The sequence below is a fragment of the Eurypyga helias genome, unplaced genomic scaffold (assembly GCF_000690775.1).
Source record: "Eurypyga helias isolate BGI_N326 unplaced genomic scaffold, ASM69077v1 scaffold23864, whole genome shotgun sequence".
In the NCBI taxonomy this organism is placed as follows: Eukaryota; Metazoa; Chordata; class Aves; order Eurypygiformes; family Eurypygidae; genus Eurypyga; species Eurypyga helias.
In genome coordinates, this window is record NW_010248583.1 from 1 (window position 1) to 27,980 (window position 27,980).

The window sequence follows — 27,980 nt, forward strand, 5'->3', positions numbered from 1 at the left end:
CCATGGGCAGGGACACCTTGCAGAAGAATCCGGCGCTTAGCACTTGTGGTTTCGTAGGGCAAAACCCTGGTCCGCTGTAAGGGCCCCGGCACCATGGCAGTGAGTAGAGGATGCCACGAAAGCGGGGAAATTTCCCAGAAAGTCCCTCTCACAGCACAAGTCTTACTGAGGTGGAGCTGGTTTGGCCTGGGAGAAATGGGATTTTGGTTCAGCCAACCCACTTGCCGGTCTGCCATCTGCACGGTGTCTTGCCGCAGCGTTTATCCAGTCCAGCTCTGGCTGGACCGCTTGCGGGTGGCTGCGCGGCCGGCAGCACGCCAGCATTCAGAGCGATGCCGATTGTTTGTTGTCCTCCAAGGCTGAACTCCTAGGTAATGGTCGAACTCCTCAGTTCCCTGCTTTCTGTGGTGGAGTGAGGTGATCACCATCATCTTCCTGGGCTTTGAGAGGAGCGTCGCCTGCCATGTGAGAGCCAAAGAGAACCCGGGGTTGCTTTCCTTCTTTCCCCAAGCGCAGCTGAGCCCAGCTAGCACAGAGTGTGGAAGCTTTGTGGGAAACGGTAACAACACGTACCAGCCAACGTTTAACTTGATAGCAACTAGTCTTCACTCTTTGCATTCCCCACCTTGGTAAAACCGGGGCAGCAGGAGTTAGCCTTGTGCTTTGGCTGCGACACAGATACCTCTGCTCCCCTTTTAAAAGGAAGAGATTCATCCAAGGTCATCCAACAAGTTTGAGACACTGCATAAAACCAAATCATAAACAACCCTTGAAAGGATGAACCGATGATTTTTTCATCACAACAACAGTCTAAGTCACCTTTCCATGTTTTGAAAATTTTAAAATATTTAGCTTCACTTTACGGTTGGTGCGTTGACAACAGCAAACCCAATTTTGGTCCAGAAATGCTTTAACGGCAGAGTTGTGAACCTGGATGATGGCCTGGCTGCCAAAGGTTCACATATAACAAGTGGCAAACCCCCAAAACCTGGAGTCCGTTTGAGGTCCTAGAACAGATCAGACAACAACCCCAAAAGGAAATAGTGGATGGAAAGCAGGAGATAAATGGAGGAGGTCTTTCCCCACGTGCTTTTTCTTTAACCTCTGCCTTCCTCCCGTATCTCTCTTTCCTTTCGATTTTGTTGTCTTTATGAACAGTTTTGTTTCGATGCATGCCATAAACACTCCAGTTTGGAGAATCTCAGGGCTAATAAGCAAGACGAAGAGCACTGTGCTCTTTGTGGATTTTTTTTTTTCCTGATAGACAGTATTTTTGTGTCACGTGTCAGCCCTAAGAATGTGTTTGACTTGCTATTTGAAAAAAGGCTGGTGGTTTAATAGACGATAAATTCATGAAATGAAATTCCCAAATATTTTGTCACTAAATAGTTAAATGCTGAGGTGTAACCGTTGGCAGAAACCAGCAACTGAAGCACAAATTAATTTCTGCTGCACTTCCAATGACTCTTGTGGTGTTATATTAAGGATGAATTCGGACTTAGGTTTAATCTCCTCCGGGACTGCTCAATTACGCAGGGTTTCATGAGGGTTGCTCTGGAAGAAACAAGCATTTCTTCCTGCCGGGAGGCAGAGCCCAGTCAGGGCTCTCACCTGGCATAGATCTCATTCACCCTTCGGCCTCATGATGGGAAATGAGCGCAGCAGATCCCCTGCCTTGGGTGCAAGATGAACATTGAATTGCCTGAAATCGGGCTACTAACAAAACAAAGAATGGTGATTTAAAATCCAACCGGCTTATCTCACCTGGTGATTATGGAAAAGCCTGCTTTCCCAACCAACCCGATTATCAGTAAAGACACAGTGAGTAACTGGCACTGAGCTGCAGTAGCTTTCAGCTGATAAATTAATTAAATACGCATAAGTCATTTGGTATAACGGAAGCAGAGTCACAGCAAGAAAACACTGTCATACGATCAGTGTGTCATGCTTTGAAAATGAATCTCTCTGCTTCTTTGCTCCAGCTCTGCCCCTGTATTTGTAACACAGGAGGCTGTTGTCTTCTGACATCGAAACCATTGGCGCTATCACAAAATTAAAGATCTTTTTTCTCGTGAAGGTAATACTTCAGGCTAATAAGTAACCAAGTTTACGTCTTCCTTACCTTATTCACACAAGTAGTTGCATTTACTTGACTATGACCATTCTAAAAAGTAGGATGAGTAAGGGATTTGGCCAAAGAATGAATATTTAAACACCTTAACCGGTTTCAGTCCTGGCAGCTCTGTCCCATGGTAAATGTAAATTGAAATTCTGTTCTCTTATTAAACTTGTGCTAAATTCAGCAATGTTGCATGAGAACAGTATTTCATCCTTCATAGTTTGTGCACTCTCCATCCCAAAACATATTGCTCATTTTAGATGGAAAAATGCTTATATTGTTATCTTTGGTATAGTGGAGATATTTATAATTAGAAGATAAAAGTTACATCCTTAGATGCAACAACAGTTACCATATGAGATACTAATACTTTCTGTATTGGTGTAAATGTTCTAATAATATTACTAAATTGCACTTTTTAAAATTAAAAACAATGACATCTAGTTAATTTCTTAGCAGAGTCTCACATGACCTCTCATACTCTTTGGAAACAAGAAAAGTAGAACATAAAATGTTAAAAACAAACTTAGAATATATATATATGAAGATGCATAATTTTTTTTTCAGAATACAGATTAACATAAAAATAGTAGCTCTCTTTTTGATTCTGCGCTTCTATAAAATTGCAGTAACTATTACAGGGTTCACTGTAAGCCTGAGGAGCTATTAAAATCACAACCTAACAATGCTTTCTTCTAATTCTGACAAAAAACAATTGATTTTTTTTTTTAAAAGGATGGCTGACAATTTCTATGTGTGTGAAGGATGCAGTGTACCCCGTTGGCTACTATATGAATTGTGTTTGGAAAGCTGCAGTCCAAATTCCAAGCATGCAGTAAATTCATCCACCTTGGGAAAGGTACAGAGTAGATAAGATATATAAGATAAGAAGCAGAGATACCTAAACAGGAAATCTGATTATCAAATATACATGCTGCATATCAAAAGATTAAATAATGGAGAAGAATGAGTATGTAATGTATCATGCTCGTGTCTTCTGTATTTCTGGTAAGCCCTCATATAGACGCAGTTATACTACAGAAAAGAGTATTGTCTGTGACGGAGTTTATTCTCTTCAGGGAACTGAGGTATGTTAACCCTAGCAAAGATATCTTTTGCCAATCTATGTCAGAAAGCTTTACCTGGGGTTAATAAACTTGTCCTGAGGAGCTGATTCTTCTGTCCTTAGAAGACCCCTTTGGTTATTACATAATTTCACACTTTCCTTTTCAGGTATACTTGGGGAGATTTTACTCCAAACACACCCTAAAAAAGTTGCCATAGAATCATCAAAGCAAAACAAATGCAGATGTAAAAACCAACCTCTTTCCAACAGTTCCACTCTTCCAACATATTGCTACAACCCACAGAGCAATTACTGCTTAGAAATCCCAATTGCAACAAACACTCTGCTATTCAACTTTATTTAACAAATTAAGGAAGATAAAATGCCTTGTGATTATTTGTTGCCTAGAACTTCTTATTCAGAATTTCCCATTTTTACCACTAATATTATACTATTAGTGCCCATGGTAGGAGCTTCTAAGCATTTTTCTTAACACATAACCAAAATAATTTAAGTTGTACCTGAAATCAATTTAATTTGTGTGGATAACCTTGTTTTACGAATAATTTATCCCAATTCAGTTGAATCTAATTTTTTTTTTTTTTACTGGGTAAGTTAAATCATTCTCATTTAAAATTAAGATTTGAGTGAGTGATCCGGCATGATTTATTACCGTAGCTAAATGGATCATCAACCAAGCCCATGGGTAGGATTTGTTTGGCTCAGGGTAGATGTCTGCCATGAAGCTAGTTACCTTAAAGTCTTTCGGTAGTCAGTGGAGAGAAATAAGTAGTTGCAAGAGAAATAAGTAGTTGCATATGATTCTTCTCACCCTAAATGAGTCATCTCAGGCAGCTCAGATGAAATGTGCCTCGGAACTGCTTGTTTTTCTCCATTGACTACGGGGCGACTCGCTTAGACATCTCTACCTTGTAACCACGTAGGTAAGATTAATCCCATCCTGTCTGTACATTTTCAGGTGCACGAGTCAGTTGCCCCCTGTAAACCTTCTTGTGGTTTAAGTTAAGGCATTTGACTTTTAAGTTGGGGCAGGCGTGGATGAAGCACGCATCTGGTCACGCAGAAGGGCTTAGCCGGTGAGCCACAGCTGCTGTAGGTTGGTGCTTGCAACCGGTCGCCCACAGCCTCCACCGACCCGGTGCACTGCCGTGCAGGCTGACACATCCCAAGTGAGCAAGCTGGCGTGCAGCTCCCCAGCGGCTTGAAATGGTCTGTCCACCTGCAGCAGGAGGTGGGATAGAGGCTGAGGAGGCAGGAATTGCAGCAACGCTGGTTTAAGCTGAAGGTGCACATGGGATCAGTTACCACAGCCTAGTTAATGGGCTGAGCTATTAATAATGCATCCAGCTGTAGTAACCTGACTGCATTACATGTGTGTGGGCTGCAAGCGCTTTTGCAGTCAAGCCCCGTGTGAATCGAACTGTGATGATTTAAGACGGTACTAACCTCATCTGCCCTGTCCCTCTGCCCAAAGATACCGCTGTCTCTGTACAGGAGGCACTGGGAAGACATTACATGTCTCATGCCACAGAAGGCCCAGTTTCATAGGCTTTCCTTTAAGGAAAAGGAGATTATGCTAAAATACCACCTTGAGAAAGGGAGCAGCAGGGGTGAGTGCATGTAGAGAAGTGCAGAGAACAGGACCACTCTGACACCATTAAAACTGGAGGTGTATGTTAGTGTAAGCTGGGGAAATCTGTCCTTCAGCAAGGCCCTTGGCCCAGCAAAGTGCACTTTACACACAGCCCAAGCTTGGCCCTGCTGAGCGGAGGCTCCCCTCACTCCTCATCAATGTTGAGTACTCGCTCCTCTCTTTCTGCTACCTAGGGAATGTTAGCTCCCACTTTCCTGGGTTAGTCTCTGTCTTCACAGACAGCTCGTGGAGAATAATCACAGTGAAATGGATCATTACTCTGACAATGTCTTATTGCTCCATGGGGCCTAACCGGGAGAGACGCTCTGTGACCTCAGTTCACATTTACCACCACAGTGGCCAAAATGTTGCTTTGCAGCTTGACGGTCCAGGTCCTTTTAAAACAGAGAAGTCAGGCCCTATCCTGCGAGTACTCCCTGCAAGAGTGAGTGGGCAGGTGAAGTCTGCTATGTAAGTCCTACTCAAAATGAGTAAGGCAGAGCACCTGAGAACCACGGCACCTTTGAGTTTCCCTCGCTGATATACCCCACCTGACTGCGGGTGGTCTCCTGGCGTGTGCACAGACTGTGTTGCAGTGCAAGGTAAAACAGACTAGTCTAAAATTTCCTACCTGAGGGAGGTAATCCCTTAAATTACTTAGAATTCGGTCCTCAAAAGCTGAATGAGTTCAGAACAACAATTACCATTTGAGAGGTATGTAAGAACAGGTATTAGCCTGCAAATGGTGGAAAGCAAAAGAAGTGATTAAGGAGAAAAAAATGTAACAGATGTGTTTTGCATTTCAGAATGAATTTACCAAGTATCTCTAATTTTCTCTTTTGTTTTCTTTTGGGTTTTTTTTAGCTTATTCGATTAGTTTTCCCCAATCTGGGGACAAGAAGGCTGGGCACAAGAGGGTGTACCAGGTATTTGGTTTGCTTTCACTGTTTAAAAATGTTGTTTCTAACTTGTTCAATACAATTTAAAAATGAATTTTCAGTTCCAGCACTGTAATACAGCAGCTGAATTGTTGGTTGCAAGTCTGTAAGTACATCACAAGATCCAGAGTGATTCATGATGTCACCAAGTACATTAAAATAGAATTAATTAAATGAAAACCACCACATCAGAGCTGCTTTGGTAGGGCATGAATTCCAGATCAGACTGTCTTTTAACAAGCTAGCGCTCCGATTTGTACTGTCTTTTACAGCATGGCTTGCACAAGGCATTTGCCAGACATGGCAACCTTACTCAGAGCTCTTGAGATAGTGGGTCAGGAAAGCCTGGCTCTAGGGTGCACGGGGGTGGCAGCCGTGATTAATGTCTGTGTTGTGCTTTCCATCCTCGCACCTATCTGTGGAGTGACCCAGCATGTATTGGTGGTCCATGGAAATGTTGTAAAGAGCTTAAACCATTGAAATCATCCCACCTCAGATCCTCCTCCTTCCTGCATGTCCTTTCTTTTCCCTTCCCTCTCTTCTAGAGCCCAGGGAGTTTGATACTCTTTCACCGATTCGATCTGCAAACATCATCACATTCTGAACATCCAGACTGTAAACAGGAATGTTTTAAGGGCATGAAGACACAGTGATTTTTACAAGCATTTTGAGTAGCTGTCAAAGTGGCTTTGAGAATGACATGCGCTTACTTGGTCTGAGATTTTTCTCTGCTTGTCTGGACTTGCTACCAGCTTGATCCAGCGAGATCCTTTATTTTGGGAATGCCTCACCGCAGACACTCCCAGGCTTATCCTCATCACTGGCAGGATTTGGGGCAGCCCCCAGGTTCTCTCTTCCCATCAGCAGAATGTTATCGCTGCACTGCTGCCCTGGCTTCCCAGTGATCCTGGCTGGGAAGAGCCAGCTAGGAGCATCTGGGTAGCAACTTCACTGCTCCCCAAGGGCGGGATAGACCTTAGGGAAGGTCTGGCAGGTTCCTTGGGTTTTAGCTTGCCATGACCACTGGTGGGCCATCCAGTCCCCAAGCTACTGCAAATGGCTGCAGAACAACTGTACTAAATCCTTCAACTTCCATAGGGATTTGGGGACCTCTGTCAGCTGAGACCCTGGTTCCTGACTTCCATAGTTGTCTGCTACAAACCTGTTGCATCCCACTCACTGGCTTAAGTGGGCTTTTTTTTTCATTTAGAAGAGGTATCATTCCAGGGCAAAAACTGTTAAAAGCAATTTGTAAAGAGTTTGTGCAATTACCTTCTCTTAGTGAAAATAAATTTTCAAGAGAATTTTAAAAAAACCCTAAATGTAGCTTTTTTTAACTTGGTCTTTCCTTGTTTAAATAGGAATATCATTTGCTTTCAAAGAGGAATATTAATTATTTGCTGACTTGTTGAAAATCATATGCTTGTCAGTTCACAATTTTTTTTTATTTTCTAGGTATCATTATTCTGGGATAGCTATCAAGAACAACTCTTCCTTTTATGAACGTTATTACTCTCTTCTGTCTGAAAAAAGTTATCAAAGGTTTGTTTTTAAATGTTTTAATCATAAAATGTCACATGACAGTATATTTTCTGAGTCTAGAAGTCTGCAAACCATCTGTTGAACATTGACAACAGTATGATATTTTTCTTATTGTTATACACACTATAAAAGTGCTGTGCCATTAAGTGCTCTGCCCTATTAGAGAAGAAAACGTGCCCAGCCTAATCAGACTTCCTTGAATTGGACATTTAAGCCATGTAGATCTCAAGAGCAGGAACTCACGACAAACCTAAAGGAGAAGCTTAATATACTCTAATGGGACTCAAATGGGCCTCTAAATGGGAGCTCAAATACACATATTGACAATCACCTCATGAAATTGTAGCCCCTTCAGTATTAAACAGTAGGCTGAAGAGACATGTATTGAAGTGTAAACGCATTGTTTTGAAGAACCCTACACAATCATGTCATGTGGGGTTTTTTTACTACTTGAAACAATGAGACATACTGCTTTGAAAATGCTTCCTTTGCTTTGTTTTAAAATTTCACATTTTAAAATCATCTCTTGTAAGGAAACAACAATGAGAAAGTGTATAAGACCCGTATAAATTGATTGCAAAAATTACAGTTCTGAAAATAGTTGATGAATGTAGGGTACTTTGGCAGACTAAACTGTAGTCAGGAGCACATTCCAGTTGTAGGCAGGAGAGGAAGAGTTCTCACGGTTAAGCTAATGGTTGAGATAAACCACAGGCTTGCCTTTCCCCCCAGAAAAAAAAAAAAGGAAGGGAAGTGCTGCCACCCCTTAGCAGTTTTATACTCTTTTTAAATGCAGAAAAGAAAAATAGGTGCAGCCTATGCCTTGGACTTTGAAGACCAGGCTCATATTCCTACTCTCGTATAGGCTTGTACATGACTTTAATGTGTATATGGATAAATTCTGCACTTTGGTTTCCATTCTTTAAAATGGAGATGTAGCATTTTTCTATAGCATGAATGTTAGAGCGGTACAAGTCAGCCTATTAAGCATCCAGATAGTCTGGTGATGATGAAAGCTGTTTCAGTGTCTGTGGTATTTTACCGTATAGTTACTTAACTGAAAGCATGCTCTGTGAGAGAAAAATTATACCCACAGGTTTATTACCCTTCTCCACGGGTTTTTCAGCTGAGGAATCATAGAATCACAGACTGGTTTGGGTTGGAGGGGACCTTAAAGACCATCTAGTTCCAACCCCCCTGCCATGGGCAGGGACACCTTCCACTAGACCAGGTTGCTCAAAGCCTCATCCAATGTTGCAGAAGTCCACAGAGTGACAACGGTGAGGAATGGGACAGGGCAGAGGATCAGGTTCTGCAGACAATCAAGTGGCAATCAGCTGTTGTGAGACCAAATAAATTATACATCGGCAACTCGAGGCTCATTTCCCATGAGACCCTTACTGAAGCGTTATCCCTCAGTACCCGTGCACCCGGTATAACCAAAACAGGCCTAAGATTTGATGTCCCTAACCAGGAAAGGTCTTGTCCACTGTTCAAGGAACATTGCAGGTCTGTGGATGCCTCTCTGGTGGTATTTCTTCTGCAGGGAAAGAAAGGTGTTTCCTTACAGCATCACTTGAGAACAGCAATCTTGCTGGGCATAGTAGGAGAGCTCCTAGTTCTGGTTGTAGAATAGATGAGAGAACAGAAAAATTCAAATTGTTGCTCTTTTTCCTCCCAGCATAGAAATGTGCTGAAAAATTACAAAAAGTAGGAGGAACCTGTCCTGGTTTTGGCCAGGATAGAGTTCGTTTTCTTGCTAGTAGCTGGCATAGTGCTGTGTTTTGGGTTAGGTATGAGAATAATGTTGATAGCACAGTGGTATTTTCAGTTGCTGCTGAGTAGTTGTGGTGTTTATACTAATCAAGGACTTTTCAGCTTCCCATGCTCTGCCAGCGGGGAGGTGCACAAGAAGCCGTGAGGGGGCACAGCTGACCCAAACTGGCCAAGGGGATATTTCCTACTATACGGCTTCATGCTCAGTAAATAAAACTGGAGTTGGCCATGAGGCAGGAATTGCTGCTTGGGGATGGGCTATCCATCACTGGGTGGTGAGCACTTGTTGCATTGTGCATCACTTCTTTTTGTGTATTCCTTTATCAGTAATATTATCAGTAGCCCATGCTGCACTGGCTGCAGGCCTCCTTCTCTTTCTTCACTAGCTGCCTGGACAGCTACTCCTAAAAAAACTATATTTAATTTGGTCAAACCAATGAAAAGGAGGAGTATTCCAGGGAAAAGGCTGACATCAACTAGCCATCTAGTGATCTTCATATAGTTCCTTGGGATAATTTTTCAGATTAAAAAAAAAAATCAAAATATAAAGATGGTATTCAGACGAAGATCATCTTTGTAGTTGCACTAGAAAAGTCTCTTAACTACAAAATTATCTCGTCTGATGTTTCCTTCATATAAGACAGTTATAAGAAGTCACTCAGCTGTTGTGTGAAGCCCAACAGCTGAAATCAGAACAGCTTCCACCCTAAATGCAGCTGCACCTCCCTGACCTGAGCCAACTCGCACACCCACAACACCTGACAACACCTGGGCAGGCAGGTGTCGCAGTTAGTTCTTAGAGTCTGATAAAGGACAGCAGGAAAAAATGGAGAGAAAGCAGCAAACAAATCAGAAAACACAGCCAAAGAAGCACAAATAGCCCAACTTCAAACCAAAAAAAATTAGGCCACATACAAAATAAGGAGCAGCTTTGACCAAGTAAGTGAGTTTGTTGCCATCTGTACTCAGAGTTTTGTACATTCCTTGCAAACAGCTAGGAATGCATCAAGGAAATACCTCATCTTTACTGTCCTCTCAGTAGGGTTCAGTACTTCTTGAAGTCAGAATTAATTTTTCATGATCCAGTGATGTTGATAAAACCAGCAATGGCAAATTCTAGATTTTTCTTTTTTTAACTAAAAAATGGAAATTTAGAAAAAAAGCAATGAAAACTTGAAGACTTTTCTACCTGCAAGAACCAATTTTCTCACAGAGGTAATCATATAATTGCAGCAAGGGTATTTGACCCATAACATCTCAATTTTTGAGAGTATGTTGGTATGGAATTTTCAGAATTACAGTTCAGAAGATTTTCCATATACCACTGCAGGGCAGTCCAAGTGCTTGTCTGTGGACCAGACCTAGCCAATGGGATATATTTCTCTGGCTTGTTGCCGTTTCTCTCTGGCAGAGACAGGGGATGTCTGTCTGAGTAAGGAACATGTCCTAAATAACTATTGCTCCCTCCCATGCCTGAATAGAGGCTAACATGCAGATGCTTCTTCTGGCCCATCTACCTGAGGGGAAGGTGGAGCCAAGAGGTCAGTTGAGGGACCAAGGCATCAACCCAACCCACGGATTGGTGAAGAAAGGGATGGTTTCAAAACTATGATATAATTACTAATTAGTGAAAAGAATATTTCCTGACCATATTCAGATAGTTGGCAATTGGCACGGTGCTGGTAATGAGGAACCAGGTGCGTGAAGGATCTGGCGGGTTGGCAGCTTTGCTTGTTGCTGCAATAGAAATGGCAGTGTGATTATAATGATTTGGTTTTGGCTACAAAGAAGGCATTTGCCTTGTGATAGTGAGGCCTTGGATGTGTCCGCTGGCCAAGCTGGAGTGATGAGGATGCTCTTATACAGCACTTAAACAGTGAGTTGGTTTGTTTAGAAATCTTGAATTTTTTTAAGATATGTGTACCGCACCTCTAATGATGATGATGTTATGAAAGTAGTGTAAATAAAAACAGCTGTACCCAATGAGGTCTCCAAATATCATAGAATCACAGAATGGTGTGGGTTGGAAGGGACCTTAAAGACCATCCAGTTCCAACCCCCCTGCCATGGGCAGGGACCCCTTCCACTAGACCAGGTTGCTCAAAGCCTCATCCAGCCTGGCCTTGAACACTTCCAGGGATGGGGCATCCACAGCTTCTCTGGGCAACCTGTTCCAGTGCCTCAGCACCCTCTCTGGGAAGAATTTCTTCCTGATATCTAATCTAAACCTCCCCTCTCTCAATTTAAACCCGTTACCCCTTGTCCTGTCACTACAGACCCTTGTAAAAAGTCCCCCCCAGCTTCCTTGTAGCCCCTTCAGGTACTGGAAGATGCTATAAGGTCTCCCTGGAGCCTTGTCTTCTCCAGGCTGAACAAGCCCAACTCTCTCAGCCTGTCCCCATAGCAGAGGTGCTCCAGCCCTCTGAGCATCTTCATGGCCTCCTCTGGGCTCACTCCAACAAGGCATGGTTGGATTTAAGGGAATCCAGTATTTTATTGAATTGCATTACAACAGAGTGCCCTCTAGGAATGGGAGCTTTGAGGATGAGTTCTCCCTGTAATGGCACTTGCTCCAGCAGATCAAGGAAGCTTGGAGTATGGTACTGTTAAAATCTCAGGGAATTCTGGCTTCGTAAGAGTTACTTTATGATTCTAGTAATAGCGGAGGTTTGGGCTCCTGACATTCTAGTGAAGCAAACCCATGACTTTTTAATAAAATATCTGATATGATTCTAGCAAATTAGCTTTTCTAATCTCAGTGTAATCTTGCAGTCAAGAGCACACACATTCAGCACCCTCTCTCCTTTCATTTTCCTTTGTCCTTCCCGTTCACCTCCTCTGTTAGCTGTTTTATCACCCCTACCACTGTATTTCCTGTTTAAGCTCTAGTTCCCACCCCATAGCATCATCCAAACTCTGCAAGAGACATGGTGAAACTCCTCGTGATTTTGCTGTCACACCATTTTCCCCTTCTCCCACCCACCTCCTGTTTTGTGTGTCCTGTCTTTACCCAGGCAGCACTCTCCAGCGGAAGGGTGCAGCTCTGCCTGTCAGCCGAGCACCTCTGCGGGCACTGGGTGAGTCCAAACCCGCTTTGCTAACCGCGGGAGCACGTAGACGTTAGCTTTCAATAGGTATGGGCACTTAATCCTCACCGAGCTCCCGGCTGGCTGCTGGGGTGCAGGAGGATCCACACAGCACCCCTGCCAGCACCTCGCCTTCCCCGCGTGGGGGGAAGCAGGGAGCCAGCCTGCCATGGGAGCCAGCCCACTGGAGGAGAGCGATGCTGATACGCGTTGCCATAGCAGCAGCAGCAGAAGATACAGCTGGCCGCCTTCTTGGGAAGAGCAGGAGCTGGAAAATACCCGTTAATTTTGTTTCACAGGCTTTAGAAATCTGCAGGAAGGACCCATTTGAAAGAATCATTATGAAACATCTCTACTTACGCATTCTTCCCTTTGTCCAACCACCAACTCTAAAATGCCTGGGAGAAAGGGCGGGTAGCATTACCAAACATACCTGACGTGAATGCCGTGCCCTGCCTCGGGCAGCCAGTTTGGTTGCCTTGCTGGAGCTCAGCCTTCACGGCGAAGAGCAGCAGCAAAGGGAAAGGTAATGTCTCAGGTGGTGAGGGTCAGTCCTTCAGACAGCAGGGAAGCCTGAGGAGGCATTTTCAGAGTTTCCAAGCAGATAAGCTGTTACTTTTGTCCTCTGTCCCCTCAGGATGTTGGTGCCGTGGTATGTAACGCTCAGGGGAACAGTGAAACCCGGCAGCCAGGACCTGATTAGACAGCCTGGCAGTCACCAGTGGCACCACATTTGCTGCAAAGCCCCTGCCTGTCACCCTGCGAAACAGCCGGGTCCAAAGGGACCCTGGAGTTCGAAATACCTTCGCAGGCAGCGAGCAGGTGTCAGCAGCAGATGGGGGCTTGAGTGGAGGGATCCAACTCTCACAGCACGGCCCATTTCCTAGCAGCGTTGCCTCTCCCTCCTCTAGGATTAGCCTCAGCAGAACAGGCAGGGAGAGAGGCAGGAGATGATAAAACGGGAAAGCAGCCTGTTGTGCCTGCATCCCTGGCTTTTCAGCCAAAAGCCAGCTGTCAAACCTTTGCAGGTCCGGGTGAATTCTGAATACATGGAACACCACGGCAGGCTTGCAAAGGAAATGGGGGGCAACTGGGGGGAGTGGATGTGGGGTGAATGTACCATCCAAACAGATACAGGGTGCAGAAAATGGAATTACTGAGAAATCAAAGCACAAGGATGATGCTGCTGTCATTATTTGCATGTTTATAATTATTAGTATAATTCCAAATGAATTGCAACTACAAATTCAAACCCACGATTTTGCAGGAAGCTGGAAGACGTTGCACTGTGAAATCGCTGCTACCATGCCGTCTTTATAATGAATGGTTCAGTTTTATTCTAAAATTAAGAAATTGGTCTTTAGACTCGTTAGAAACCCATGGGGCTGCTGAATGACAGGAAAGAGGGCAGGGTTTTCTTCCCAAACACAATGCTCCAGCCTGGTGTACTCCCTCCAGTCTGAGCCCGCTTTCTTACTGAGTATAGAAAAAGTTGGTGGGTTTCTTAACAGGATTTTTCTGTTTTATTTTTTACCACAGGAGAAACGCCGGCACTTCTGGAGTTGTAGCTGGTCACAAGAGCAATGGCCTGAAGAAAAGAACAGTGAGTTTTGGATGACTTAGACTTGTAACAAAAGGTCTATCTGTGTGTTCAATTACAACTGTTATATAATCTGCTTTGATGAAATGCAGTTAACCCATCATATTCATTGAAATACTATTTGTCTGTGTAGTCCCACTAAATGCTTACTTCCCCTACTCCTCTTTCACACAGTAGCTAAATTTTGTTGCCTTAACATTGGCTCAAATAATTTTATCTGTGCTTAGAGCAGAAACTGTGGCTGACAGCCCAGGTTGTGAGTATCAGGGGAGTCAGTGGGGCACAACCTTTTTTGCCTGAGGCCCACAGTAACACCCCCTCATGCTGCTGGGCCGGCGCCTTCTCAATGCGCTCCGAGTTTATGGACACGGTAAGTATTTAAATACTAGGAAAGGCTTAAGGAAAAAGAGCACAACCCCTGCTCACCAAGGAGGGCGGATGCGGGGCTAAGCCTGTGGCAGTTGTCCGTAAGCGTGCTGTCGTGGGATGGCTTGACACCACGCTTGTTGGAAGGCAGCCAGCAGCACGTGAGCAACAAACTTGCGTGGACCCAAGTGGAGGAAAAAAAAGGAGAGAGGATGTCTGTCATTTTTTATGGAGTGCTCGGGTGTGGTAACGAGTGCTCTGAAGTGGATATAATGACAGCTGATGAGAAATGTGCTGCCACCCCGACAGTAGAGCCTACTATCTGCAGCCTTATTTAGCAGGTTACAAATCTGATGTGAGTGCTACAGAAAATATATGTGGAAGATACATATAGCATTAAATATTGACTGGTTTTGAAATTAGTGTAATGTTTAGGATTTAAATATTTAGCTTGTTTCTTTCATCCACCCCTAAGTTCTAAAAAAAAAAAAAGGCAAGCATTCCTCTGAAGAAATGCATCTTGTGGAAAAATCATGTTGTACAATTTCAAGAAAGTACTTAATACCTTTAACAGAGCTGACAAAATAATCGTGATTTTTTTTTTTTAATTCAAAATAAATTCTGATGCATTGAGAGCAAGAATTTGCACTGTTCTCCATCTGTCATTTCTCTGACGGTTGAACAAGAGAGATCTGAGTACCTGTGGCCTCTATTCAGCACATCCTATCCTTGGGAGAAAGAGGTAAGGAAGAAATGCCCCAACGAAATGCTACGATCACGTATTCAGTCAGCAGGCGAGTTAGCTCTTTGCCTGTATGATCTTATTGCACCCTCTTTTTGGTCACCTTCTCCAGGTTTTCCTGCTTGTCAATGAGTACTACAGCCACTGTCAAGATATTTTACATATGGTGCGAAATAACGAGCTTGACAAGGTACGCCTTTGCTTCGGTAACACTCATTATGACAACAGCAAACACAACTCCAAGGATAAAATTGTTTCTGTGTTGCCTATTGACTTGATGGTTTGATCTAAGGTAGATGATCATTTATAGACAAAAGGAGCATTCAGTCAAATTATTTGGGATTTCTTAATTTACACAATGCAGTCCATTAATTTGAGTTTGTAGGTGTATCCTGAGCACTCCTGGCACATCAAGAGGACTGGCACATCTGGCACATAGATCCATAGCATGGTTTGGGTTGGAAGGGACCTTAAAGACCATCTAGTTCCAACCCCAACATCAAGAGCACAAAACAGAAGGGCATGGACACGTATCTTTCAGCATATCCATGGCACAATTCTTTCTGCCCTCTTTCTTCCGTTGCCTTTTGAGGTTCAGCTTGTTGCCCCGGGATGCTTCCACTTATGTTAGAGCCCGGCCAGGATGGGGCCAGGCACAAAGTCCAGCTCCAAGGTCATTCTCTTGCTTCTGTGCTTGTGTGTGATGCTTTCCTGAATTACATCTCACATTTCACAAGCGTAACATCAATGAAAATTCACGAAGGGCTTTGTGTGACAGGTGGGAGGCTGTATGATGTCATTCTGGAAGTCTCTGCAGCCTGAAAGAACAGCGCTGATGTCTTTGCCAGATGTATGCCAGATGTTAAAAAGCTGTGATAGGCAGCTATTCAAGGTACCGTAGACACACTTCTTTGTTGTAATTACGTTATTATGTGTTTGTCTCTTTTGGGTAGTTCTACCTGAGGAGAAGGGCCAGCTGTTTCTTGTACGCTGGGGATTTTTGTCTGTACCTCAATTCTGATTTTTGGTTTCTTTGGAAATTTTTAAGGAGTCAGTGGAATTTGAGATAACTTGCATTTCGGTGCTATATATTCCTTTGGAAGTCCTTAGTATCAATGGAGTATCCTGTTATAAATGTGGTCTGTGGTTCCAGCATGAGGTAACATCACTGAAATTTTGGCTGATAACTGTTTTCCAAATTACGAGAGTTATTTTTCCTTTGAGAATGCTACTGCATTTCTCGGTGACATTCCACATAGAAATATGCAGTTTTCTTTTCAAAATAACTGGCTTCCTATTTACAGCGGGTCATTAAATAGAGTCTAGTAATTAATACAGGAAATGACATTTATTGTTAGGATCTTTTTCCTTCTGCTAATAAATGTCCTTAGCTGTTGCTTAATTGAAAGAAAAAAAGAAAAGGGCTTCTTTACATTTACATTTCAACTACCAATACAACTTTGTTTCACACTGCTGTAAACATTTGTAGTACACCAGTCATGAACAGCTCCATGTGTTTGTATTCTAGGACATGGAGAACATCCTTCTTCATGATTTCCTGGAGGAGGTGCCTGTGCAACACATGAGGTCAGTCGTATTGTTCATTGAAAATGTTGAGCTTTGGCTGCTCAATTCTTTGCAAGAGTTTCCATCACTGCTCCAAACACACAGATCTCAAGGTACGTTTGAGTAATAGAGAGATTTTCATAAAATAATCTCTGCTTAAACTGCAGAGAAGATTGTGTTTCAAAACTCTTACAGAAATTATTTTTGAAACATTTTTTAGCTGATGTAACTTCAATAGTAGTGAGATCTGGAGTTAGTTGGGATACAGTTAAAAATAGTCTCAGATAACATGCAAGAACAAATTTAAGCCAAAATTATTCCCAATCCATGGTAAATTAAAGTATACTTTAACCTTTTTAAAGATCTGTCTTTTGCCATGATTGTTTTGGCTGTGTGGATGACTGATTAATATGCAGTCTGCCCTCTGAAATTTAGGTATTGTACTGTCTCTTCACCTTGCAAATGGTTTTATGCAGATAAATTAATGGCTATAATGCAGTTCAATATAAAGGGAGAAAAAGCCATAGTCCCAGAGGGAAACTATGCCTCTGTCATTAGAGGAGGATTTGAAAAAATGTGTACTATACAAAGGTATGTGTATATATGTGTGTTTGTAAATATGTACATACATACACATACATACATTTATGTATGATGATGAAGATTCTGGCTGAAACATCATGTTGCTCAGTTGCTCATTCAGTGAAGATCAACTCCTCACTGGCAAAACAGGACTCCGGTGTAGACAAAAGCTTGTATTAGTAATCATGTGCTCAGGGAAGACTTGCAGACAGTTTTAGTTCTGGCGTTTCGTACATCTGAAGGCTTGACAGAGCAGAGTAACATGGTTTTAACATGCGTGAGCATGGAAGTATATGTAATTAATAAGCCGCAACCCTTAGTATATACATCCTGGTCTTTCTGGTTTGTACAAACTTCAAGGAAACAGAAATTTTCACTTGAAAACCATTGCCTGTCTACAGAATTTTGTGAGTTGCTTTATACTCGATTTTCCTGTAACTATGAATCAGTTATTTTGTATTTCATTCTTAAAAAATGGCTTCTTCCACCATTGTGAGACATGTGCTGCCATCAAACAAGCCAAGAGGTTGAAGCCTCTTTGGTATGGGGGGTGATGGCTGAAATATAAGTATGGGGAGGCCTGGCAGGGTGACTACATCACCCTCCCCAAAACCCGCCAGGGCAAGTGCCAGGTGCTCACAATGGTGGAAGCAACCCCCGGGTGGCTGGAAACAAATCCTGTACCCCATGCCACTGCCTGCAATACTATCCTGGGCCTTGAAAAGCAAGTCCTGTGGCGACATGGTACCCCAGAAAGGATTGAATCAGACAATGGGACTCATTTCCGAAACCTTCTTGTAGACACTTGGGCCAAAGAGCACGGCATTGAGTGGGTGTATCACATCCCCTATCACGCACCTGCCTCTGGGAAGGTCGGACGGTGCAATGAGCTGTTAAAGACCACCCTGAAAGCAATGGGGGGTGAAACTTTCAAAAATTTGGATACACAATTAACAAGCTGGAGTTAAACCATGACAGGATATTATGGGGCCATGCTTGTCATAATTATAATACATTATAAACAAGAAAATAGAACCAAAGAAACCAACTCCTATTGAGAGGGCTGTAGAATTATAGATGCATAAAAGTGGAAATGTAAACCATTTAAACAAAATATAGGAGGGTTAGAATTAACAATGCTTTCATTCAACTTAAACCATACACGTAAAAGAGTATTGGTCTTGTTTGAGAATTACTTAATGTAAAAATATGTGGGAAGTATTTTTCCTGTGTGTCATGGGTTAACAGATTTGCAGTGAAGGAAGAGGGGTGACCTGGGCAGCTTCTACTTGCAAGATTTAAACAGCGAGGGTCCCCAGCCCATAATGCTGGCCCAGTGCCCCCTCTTTGCCCCCTTTTATCCTGTTGCTCCCCGAGGGATCTATTTTCTAGCTTTAAAGATCTGTCGTCATTACATATTTTAGACTGTAAAATATTAATGATGTGAAACATCTGCCTCTTTTTCTTTAACAGAATTTAAAAAGTTTAAACAAAGACTCAGGAGAAAGATAGACCTTTCTGTCATGGCCAAGGTATGTTCCAGAATCCATGCAAAAAAAAAAAAAAAAAAGCTGGGTATCTCATTCACTCAAGCAGCCCATCAGCAGTCTGGACTATTTATGAGATGCTCCACTGTGGGACAACAGCAGCAGCACAGCTGTTCTTATCTATATACTGACCACAGTTCAAATAAGTCTCATCCTCCTACCCACCTCTTCCCAAATCGTAAGAATGCTGAGGGGGCCTCCTCTTCCCTCTGGATCCTATGAAAGCCTCTGAGATATGGTCAATGGTCCCGCATGGAGAGGAGAACATCACAGTAGCTGGAAGGGTCAGACGACAGTTTCTACTATCTTTGCCTGGCCATGCAAAAGCCAGTCAGATAGGACATGCTGGAGTTATTCTAAATTTGGTTTTACATAGCATTCTGGCCACTCTCTGACGAGTGCTACAGAAACCTACACAAGGGAAAATCACTAATACAGAGGCTGAAGAGAAGCTGCATGTTCAGGGAGCAGGCCACGAAGGCTTTAAGGTCACAAGACCCTCACCTTTTTCACGGATCCCAGGGATCAGCTGGGAAAATGTTCTCCATCCTAGGACCAGACAGTATGGGAAGGAGTGCTGCAGGGAAACATTTTATGAACTTTCTTCCTCCAGGTCATCACTCAGATTAGGTATTTTTTTTTCCCCTTTGGAAGAAAGAGAGAAAAATATCTCTCACAATTCATCTTTCTTCCTGCTTTTTGCTCTACAGTATCATTCTTCTCAGCTACAGAGGTGTGTCCAGGAGCTGCATTTTTACACCTTTGAACACCACGAAGTAAATTGTTTCATTCAGTCCTGCATTATTATGAGGGGCTATACCCTCCCTGCAGCATTCCTTCCATTGGTGTCCTTGGATACTTCCAGAACTCTGGGCTTTGAGGTGGTCTATGCCACAACAGAAGAGATAGGTCACGAATGGGGAAGAAAGCAGAAGAGAACAGGTGGCATATTCTCTCCTTCAAACAGCAAGTACAAGAATTTTTCCACCATGCTGCCTGGCTCAAATCCCTACACTGTGCCCCCACAAAAAAGGGGTGGAAGGCAGGCAACTGTGGTGTCTTGTACTGCACAGCAGTGCCATGTTCTTCCTTCATAAATGTAGCATTTCTTTATGGGAAAACCTCATCACCAGCAGCACATAAAACACGCAGCTCACCTACTTCAAAAAACTTTTAAAAAGTTAAAACAATAATGCACAAATATGTATGGTTATGCTACCACAGGCAAAAGGTGGTTTTCTGTGAGATGCTGAGCCCTCACAGTTCCCGTTTACGGCAGTGCCCTTGGACATACTAAATACTTGAAAAGCTCAGCTTCATGCACTTCTAAACAGTGCTTCTTACGCATCGAAGAACGTGATCCAGCAAGACTGCAAGTGCCGACTATTCCCAGTCCTTTGCATTTGATTAGCGTACTCAGACTTTACATCATCCTTCTTGTGCTTGAGCCATGATGTCAAGGGGCTGGCTGCAGCTTTTTGCTTCTTCCCTGCTTATTTCTAATGTGTGGAAAAGCTGCAGAGAGTCAACACTAAATTTACACCCTCAAGATTTAGGGCAGGAGAATTTCAGCCTAGCTGGGGGGAATTCTCTAGCGGCAGCCTCTGGCTGCTCCTCATCCCCTTTACGCTGTTTAACTGGCACAAAGTGAACGTAACAGACCTGAGAATCGGGGTCGGACCTGTGCTTACAGCTGAGCACATTCTAAGCCTGGTTCTTGTTCATGCTAATGAGCTCTTGGCACGGTTCTCACGAGTAAATGATCTTTGCAACTTCTCTAGAGCCTCTTTAAAATACAAGGGAAGGGCAAAGGAGTTCCAGTGTACCTGATAATTAGTCCCACCGGCCACTTAAAAACTATAGTTTCAATAAGTGGAATTATGTAAGTCTAGTAAACGAGCATCCCCATAGCCTTTCAGCGGTCATACAGCCTCCATTACAACTTCTGTGAGAGATCTTGCCAAAGCCATGAACGCTGGGCTCCAGCGAAACAGAGAAGGAAACAAATACCGGCCAAACGTTCTCCTGCAAATGCTTCCCCCTATCCCACACACACCAGAAGATGATCAGCTGAACACCATAGGTGTTTAAAGTTTTCATCCTGGGAGAAACACGCAGATGCTTCATGGGGAGGTGGGCATTCCTCTGAAAGAACCACTGAGGGTTTTAGTCAGTCAGGCCCAATCCTAGGCTTGTGTGGATTCCTGGTGGCCCTCATCAGATGCTCATGGAAAGTGGTTATAAGTGGAGCAAGTGGTACCTCACTCCTCCTCCACTGTACTCTCCTGGCTTCCAGCAATCTGAGATGAAGGTTGTATTTACATCTTTGTATTTAGCAACTTGATTTTGGCATCCACAACTTCTTGGAGTAGTGAGCTCCAAGGTGTTATTATTTATTGTGTGAAAAACTACTTTCTTTTATTAGCTTTAAAATTTCTGTCTTTCTTCATGCAAACCTCCATCACATCCTTCCTCAGTTGAAGTATTTCTATCTGAAGTTTATTTAATCTTCTCACATAGGAGTCGCTTGATATTTCCAATCATCCTTCTCAATTTTCTCTGTCTAAAACATACCTTCAATTTCATCTGGAGACTGACGGTCAAGGCAGGTGACAGTGCTCCTAACGAGAAGGACCGAGGAGCCGTGCAGCGGCAGGCTCCGAATGGTGTAACCACACCGTCCCTTGCGGAGTACTTGGCAATATTTTAGCCACTTGGTGAGCAAACAGGAACAATTTTGGCAGGGTCAGCATTCAAAAGAAAAAGAGAAGTAACTTTCCCATCATGTGCAGATAAAGCAGGCTGACAGCTGCTACTACCTGGACATGCAGAAGTAATTAGAGCATAAAACGGTGCAAATTCCCTTTGAGAAAGGAATGTGAATAAGATGCTTGTCTTTTCCTGGGGCTGACTCCTGCCTCTGGTAAGCTGTATTTAAGCGTTGTCAGGGCTGGCTCTCAGCCATTTAGAGAATTGTATTTAGTATAGAGACGTGCAATGGCTAAAGGGCTCGTCCAAAACCCTGGGGCATAGAGCCGCGTGCGAGCAGTGTACTGCAGATCCTGCCCCTGGTAGTTCCCAGCCTTCTGGCTGTGTGTTCTTGTTGGAAGCTGCAGCTCTTCTTCTGACACTGGAAACTCCAAGTAAAACAAGAAAAAGAGACCTAATCTTTGGTTTAGCTGAAGGGGATTACCGAGTGAGAATCAGAGTGCTTTTGGTATTTCAGTAAAGCTTGCAGAATGATGAAAAATGGCCAGATCGGGAATTATGTTTGAAAACCAATGGGCAGCTGCCTTCACTGCTGCTTGTGGGGTCATGGTAATCACCTGGTGAATGGGATTTGTTAAAAACTTTATGAATCCTGAAGTTTTTCTGAATTTTACAAAAACTGGTTTTCTTCTGGAAGGCCAAACTGGGCATGTATTATTCATATAAAAGACCCAAAATCAACAAAGGCTTTAGGATCTTACCACTTCCAGTATGGAAGCGAGAGACTACATGTATGGATTAACAAATTTTAATGGATTCAGATTTAATTTCCTACACTATTTTAATCCCTTCAGCAAGAATCTGAAGCAATACTGTTTGATACTAGAAATTAAATTTAAAAAAAAAAAAGGCGAAGAGATGCGGATCAAATGTTAGGCTGAAAATTGTTTGCGCTATCTATGTGAATAATACTTTTTGGGACAAATATGAAGCCAGATTCATTCACAAATGACTCATAAGCAGATAAATGGGATAAAATCCCATTATTATTTTACCTAACACCGTATTTCTAATGTTATTGCTACCTCCTCAAAGGTTTGGGCAACTTGAGAAAACTTACCTTTGTATCTAATTGAAACATGTACTAAAGGCAGGGAACATCAAAGTCAAGTCGGCATTGATACACGATCCCATGTTTTAGACAAAATACCGTTATTTCCTGTAACTATAATAACTCTAGGTGAAAACAACCGCCCAGGCAATTGCCCAGATACTTCAAGCATGTTAGCCTTGTCTGCTCCATCACAGACAACAACACAGAGTGCCATTGAAAAGAATATCTCCCAGAACAAAAAACTTTTGAAGACAACTCAAGATTCATCTCCTTTGATATATTCCCCCCCCCCCCCCCCCCGCCGTTTGGAGACTGGCTATGTAAAGTCTAGTATTGAATAAGGAAGCTTTTTGACTGAGTTAACGGGCTTGAGAAAATGAAAGACATTAACTGTTTTCTTATTATCTACAGTCAACAAGAAGAGTTTTGAACAGCAACAGCCAACTTGCTGTTCTGCGATCAGACTTGCATGCTGTCATCGTTCAGGGATTTCTGGATGTGCCTGGAAACCTCTTTCAAAACAAGTTTAGTAATCCGGAGGAGCTGCAGAATGACATAGAACTCAAATGTAATATTTTTTTGCTATATTTTGTCTATCCATTTAAGCCCTTGCTTGTCATTGCTAAAGCTCCAGCATTTCCTCTTGTTTATTCATGGCATCTGCCCTGATAGGAACTACAGTCTTGCCGTAACCTGAAGTACTGGAAAAGAGCCAATAAAATTGAGAACGGAGCATGTAATATTATCCTTTCAACTTTAAAAAGAATGAAAGGCTTTCCATTCTGACTCTCTCTTAAAGCTTTCTATGGCAGCAGGAGTAGGGTTTATGTTATTAAATTATGTATCCCCTTCTAGAAGAAGGTTGACAAACAGGGATACTCATTTTTTATCGTTTTCTTTGACAAAAAAGAAGCTTCCAAGAGTTACATTTCACATTTCTCTCTGCTGTTAATCGAGGTACACAAAATCATTTCTTGTGGCCCGATTTTAAAACACTGTGTGCTGAAACAGATGAGGACCGTTGGCCTTTCAGCTTTCCTGTCCTCCCGCGGTATTGCGGCCTGTGGAATCGATGTGCTGCTGCAAACAATAAAATACATGGTTTGTATGCAGCCATGACATAACGCATTTGCCAGCTTAATGAAAAGGGATGGGAACATAATGGCAAGTTAATTTTTAGATGAATGGGCTGCTGTTTAAATTATTAGCCAGAGACGGGCAAGTTGGACTAGGCTGTGCACTGAACTGACGGGGGGAAACCTCAGCTCTTTGTTGCTGGCCCACCACCGACTCTCTTGCTGGCAAGGGATGTGCTACAGCCTTTCCATGACTGCCTTCAGTAGGAATAATATTTTGCCTGCTTCACAGAACCATCAGGAGAACCATTTATGTTACATTTATATGCGTCTTAAAACCAAAACCAACATGCAGAATGCTCTTTATTGCATTTGCTCATTACATTAATGATGATCTTACTCTTTCCAAGGTGCACTTTTTGCATTCTCTATTTTTGTTGCTTTTCCAAACTGCTGTTTATAATAAGCAAGATTTTGCAGACCCTATCCATATGCCTTCTTGAAGGGAGATGTCTCAGTTAGAAGGGTATAAACTCAGAGAGGTGCCATAGCGATGTGCCTTTTGACACTGGGTGGTAGTTTCCAGTCTTTTGGGGGAACAGCTGCACTGGTACATGGCCATACTACTGTATTTCTGTTGGTCCACAAAACATTCTGTATTTGCTGTTACTGTTTTAAAACTATTTCCCCCTCTCACAGATAAACCATGATTTTTTTTTTTTTTCAACCACATAAAACCTCAGACAAGTAAGTTGGTATTGCACATAATGAAATTCCAGCTTTCACCTTGGAAGTCTTTATTCTTGCCACCTTTGCCATAATGACTAGATCAGTGCAGATATGGTGGAAATGGGCATAAACGTGAATGCTGACGATTTCAAAGTAGGGTATTATATATAATATTATAGTGATCAAAATGCTATAAACAGATGTCTTAATATATTTTAAGCCACAGATAAAAGAAAAAAGAAGAACTAAAAGCACAGAAATAAACCAGAAAGCAAGCCAATCGCTTCAACTAATGATCTCCCTTCCATATTTCATAGGTTTGTACGACATCGTATCTTTGCTGGAACCTTCCACAGACATTCAGGTTCTCCTGTACTGCCTGTCTTCAAATCTTCATGATTTTGTCATTCAGGTATAAAATTAATTTAATAATTTCAGAAAAGAAAGAGTGATCACATCATTTATCCTGCTGCATGCTGACTGTCAGTAGTCTGCAGGCGCTACATGGTATACTAGCAACCTGACCAGACTGTAGATTTGCATAAATACAATTTATGCATGCTACAGAAAAAAAAGGAATTAATTGGCAAATAAATATTCCATCTGTGCAAACAACTACAGGCATATTTCTGCTCATATATCCACTTGGGCAGTTTCAGTATCTGCCTTCATTTCATAGACACATGTTGTAACAGTCTCTAATAAACTGAAATTCTGAAGAAAAAAGCTAGTAAAAATAAAGGGAATGCTTTTTGTTTCCTGAAATTGTTGATTTTCACTGTTGACTTTTAGCAGGTGGTGGGAGAGTGATAATTTCTAGTACAATGTCTCTAGCTCTTGTGAAAGATTCAAGTATGATCATCCTCGCATACGCACCTTTCCATAGGTTGCCAACTCTACCACCCCTGCCACACCACTGAGCCAGAATTAGCACTAGCCTGATGGTACCACTGCTTTTGGTTGGTTGACAGACCAATTAATTTGGGTCTGGGACGTGGTTAAAGGGATTTTTTTGAAAAAGTAGAGCAAACTGTGCTTCTTTAACTTGCTTATTTCCTTTTTTTTTTTTTTTTGATTAACAATAGGGTTTTGCAGGTCTGTGGTACCTTCATGCTACAGAACCCTCATCTACCTCATGGATGGTATACAGAAGATGGAGCAGGGGCTTTTCCTGGGGGTTCAGTTATAGGGAGTAAGGAAATAGACACAAGTTGCAGCGAAGAAAATTTCTAGTAGATAAAAAGAAAAAATAATTACCATGAGAGCAGTTAAGCATGGAAAGAGGTTACCCAGAAAGGTTGTGGAATCTCCATCATGGAATTATTCAGTACTTGCCTGGACAAGGCCTGGACTAAACTGTCCATGCCTTGGACAAGAGGTTAGATGAGATTATGTCTGAAGATCCCTTTCAGCCTAAATTACTTTAGGATTAGAACCAAAAAATGTCTTGTTCTACCTTTCTCTCCAGTTTGCACGGGGAAACACTCTGCAATACAATAAGGAGTGCTTTTAACCAACCTTATCGTAAAGCATTTTTTTTCCTCTATCTGCAGCCAAGCAGGAGTAAAGAGGAGTTTAGAAAACTGGCATCGGATTTCCAGTTGAGATGGAACTTCCTACTGAATGCAGTAAGCAAGGCTATGACGCTCAACTACGCACACAGTTTTGGTAAGCAGGATCTTTCTGACCCTCATCTGATACACCCCTCCGTGCCCTGAGATGGCAGAAGGCACCAGATCACACTAACTGACATAAATTAATGCTATGATCAATAGGGGCATCACTCCTTCCTTCCTTCCTATTCTCTTCCTTGCATCAAGAAGCACCGTTCACCTGGTGACATGGCTAGACAGGTCAGGGAAATGAAATTATTAGTCTTCAATCAGTTCAGCTCTCTGAGCCAAACTCTAGGATGAGCAGAAGGGAGTAAAGCAGGAGCATGCAGCTTCTGATGGTGGGAAGGGCAGGACTCCCTCTTTTGGCAGAAGCCATCATTTGTCTGTGGAAATGTGGGGAAGAGCAGCCTGAGGTGCGAGTCTCTCCTCTCCCTCCCTGCAAGAGCCGCAAACCCCAGCAGAAGGGTGTGATGGAAAGCGGGGACCACTAGTATCCCAAATCATAAAAATTCCAGGTGTCTCAACTGATAGCTCCCAGTCCTGCAGGTTCTTCCTGTATAAAACAGCCAGAGCACAGCCAGTGCAATAACTACTTGCTAAAAAGGCAGTCGGTTCCTCTGACAACAACTATATACTCTGTCCTTTTCCTTATGCCTTACTGGCATAGTGCTTGCCTAGCCAGCAGCAAGCCCATTTAGGGTGTTAAACTAACCATAAACTCGTCACTCGTTCAGCTGGGTCAGTTTTCTCTCTGTTTCAGGGCTCTGAGCTGTCAAGCATCAAATCCATCCCACAGCAGTGCAAGGCAAGAGAAGCGAAGGGACCTTGCAGTCAGTCACATTTACTCAAAGTGGCTTGAAGTGGTACAACCATGTCTTGAATCAGTTCAGTCTGTCTCTTCCATTCCTGTATTGCATCAACGCTACCTGCCTTTCTCTTCATTTGTAAAACCTTTCAGAGGCTCTCTATTACTCATTCTGCAGAAATGCACTGTCTCCTGTGAGTAGCATCTGATCCCAAACTGCATGAACCACTTTTTAGATTTTCAAAGGAGCACCTTCATATTTTTTCCTGTTCTGTTGCATGGTGCTTCACACAAATAGCCAAAGAAAACCTCATTATCTTCTTTGAAATTCCCCTTCAAAACTGTCCTTTCATGTGTTTCCTACAAAGACGTAACAAAGGGGTATGTTAAGGTTGTTGCCTTTTGTATTCATCAGTATTCTTCCCCTATTAATGTCTGCGTTTGTGCATGTATCTGTGCACCCCTTTTCCACATCTACCTGCTACCTTGTGCCTTATATTTAGATTGCAAGCTCTCTGGAGTGGGATCAGTTTTGTTCTGTGTGTGCCAGGAACACAGCACAGTAGGGTCCCTTGTCTGTCACCTGCTGCATTACAGTAATAATAAAATAATCATTCCTCTCTCCCTCTCCAGAGGAGTTCTGCACAAAACTCCGATGTCACATGCAGTATTTCAGGCAATGAAGAAATTGGGAATGAATTCCAAGAACAGCACTGGAAGCACAGCGTTTATTGAAATTCCCCACAATGATGAAATCCTTTTCCCTCTTTCCACCACAAGAAGAGTTTAATGAATTGCTTCCCTGTTCTGCAACTGCCCGTGGTTGGGGACACCAGAGCATCCCTTCCTCTGCAGAGCCTTCTTTAAACTAGTTAGAATTTATATTTTCATTCTACTTACAACAGTCTTCCTACTATACTGGAGTAGCAGTAGCAGTAGTAGATTGAATTTATTCTCACATATGAGATAAAAAAATGGTTTTTAATCTTTCACTGTAATGGTCCAATCAATTTGATCATTGTTAATAACCTGGGTTGTTTAAGATGTTGGATTACATGATCTAACCATGTCCCTTCTTTCCCATGTTTCTATTCTGGTAGGAGATTGAGTTTTAGTGGACGAGGCTGAAGCAGTTATATTAACAAGCCATCTGGTGTAAAAGTTCTGCACCTCAGGGTCATTGCTATTCAGAAATCTTTTAAATCTCAATATTTCTTGCAGGAATGGTGGGCATCCTGCAAGTCTAAGCATGTAGCATCCACACTGAGGAAACACAATTACTTAAGGAAATGTGTGAGCGTCATGTTAATGCAGTGTGCCCTCCACCCTCCTGTCCGTTCCCACCCC

The 27,980-nt window shown here is 42.6% G+C and overlaps 1 protein-coding gene across 1 annotated transcript in view; it reads left to right on the plus strand.

The window, feature by feature from the left end:
* Positions 1-1,749: 1,749 nt before the first annotated feature.
* RFX8 (RFX family member 8, lacking RFX DNA binding domain) overlaps positions 1,750-27,980 on the plus strand; it is a gene marked incomplete at its 5' end in the record, with an annotated part of 28,241 nt that continues 2,010 nt past the window's right edge. The window contains 14 exons of the mRNA XM_010151114.1: positions 1,750-1,781; positions 2,855-2,978; positions 5,704-5,765; positions 7,233-7,319; positions 12,110-12,172; positions 13,721-13,784; positions 14,788-14,915; positions 15,001-15,079; positions 15,668-15,781; positions 16,418-16,568; positions 18,511-18,569; positions 22,819-22,975; positions 24,530-24,624; positions 25,766-25,880. Coding sequence (XP_010149416.1) covers positions 1,750-1,781; positions 2,855-2,978; positions 5,704-5,765; positions 7,233-7,319; positions 12,110-12,172; positions 13,721-13,784; positions 14,788-14,915; positions 15,001-15,079; positions 15,668-15,781; positions 16,418-16,568; positions 18,511-18,569; positions 22,819-22,975; positions 24,530-24,624; positions 25,766-25,880 — 1,330 coding nt within the window. The remainder of the gene's footprint in view (positions 1,782-2,854; positions 2,979-5,703; positions 5,766-7,232; positions 7,320-12,109; positions 12,173-13,720; positions 13,785-14,787; positions 14,916-15,000; positions 15,080-15,667; positions 15,782-16,417; positions 16,569-18,510; positions 18,570-22,818; positions 22,976-24,529; positions 24,625-25,765; positions 25,881-27,980) is intronic.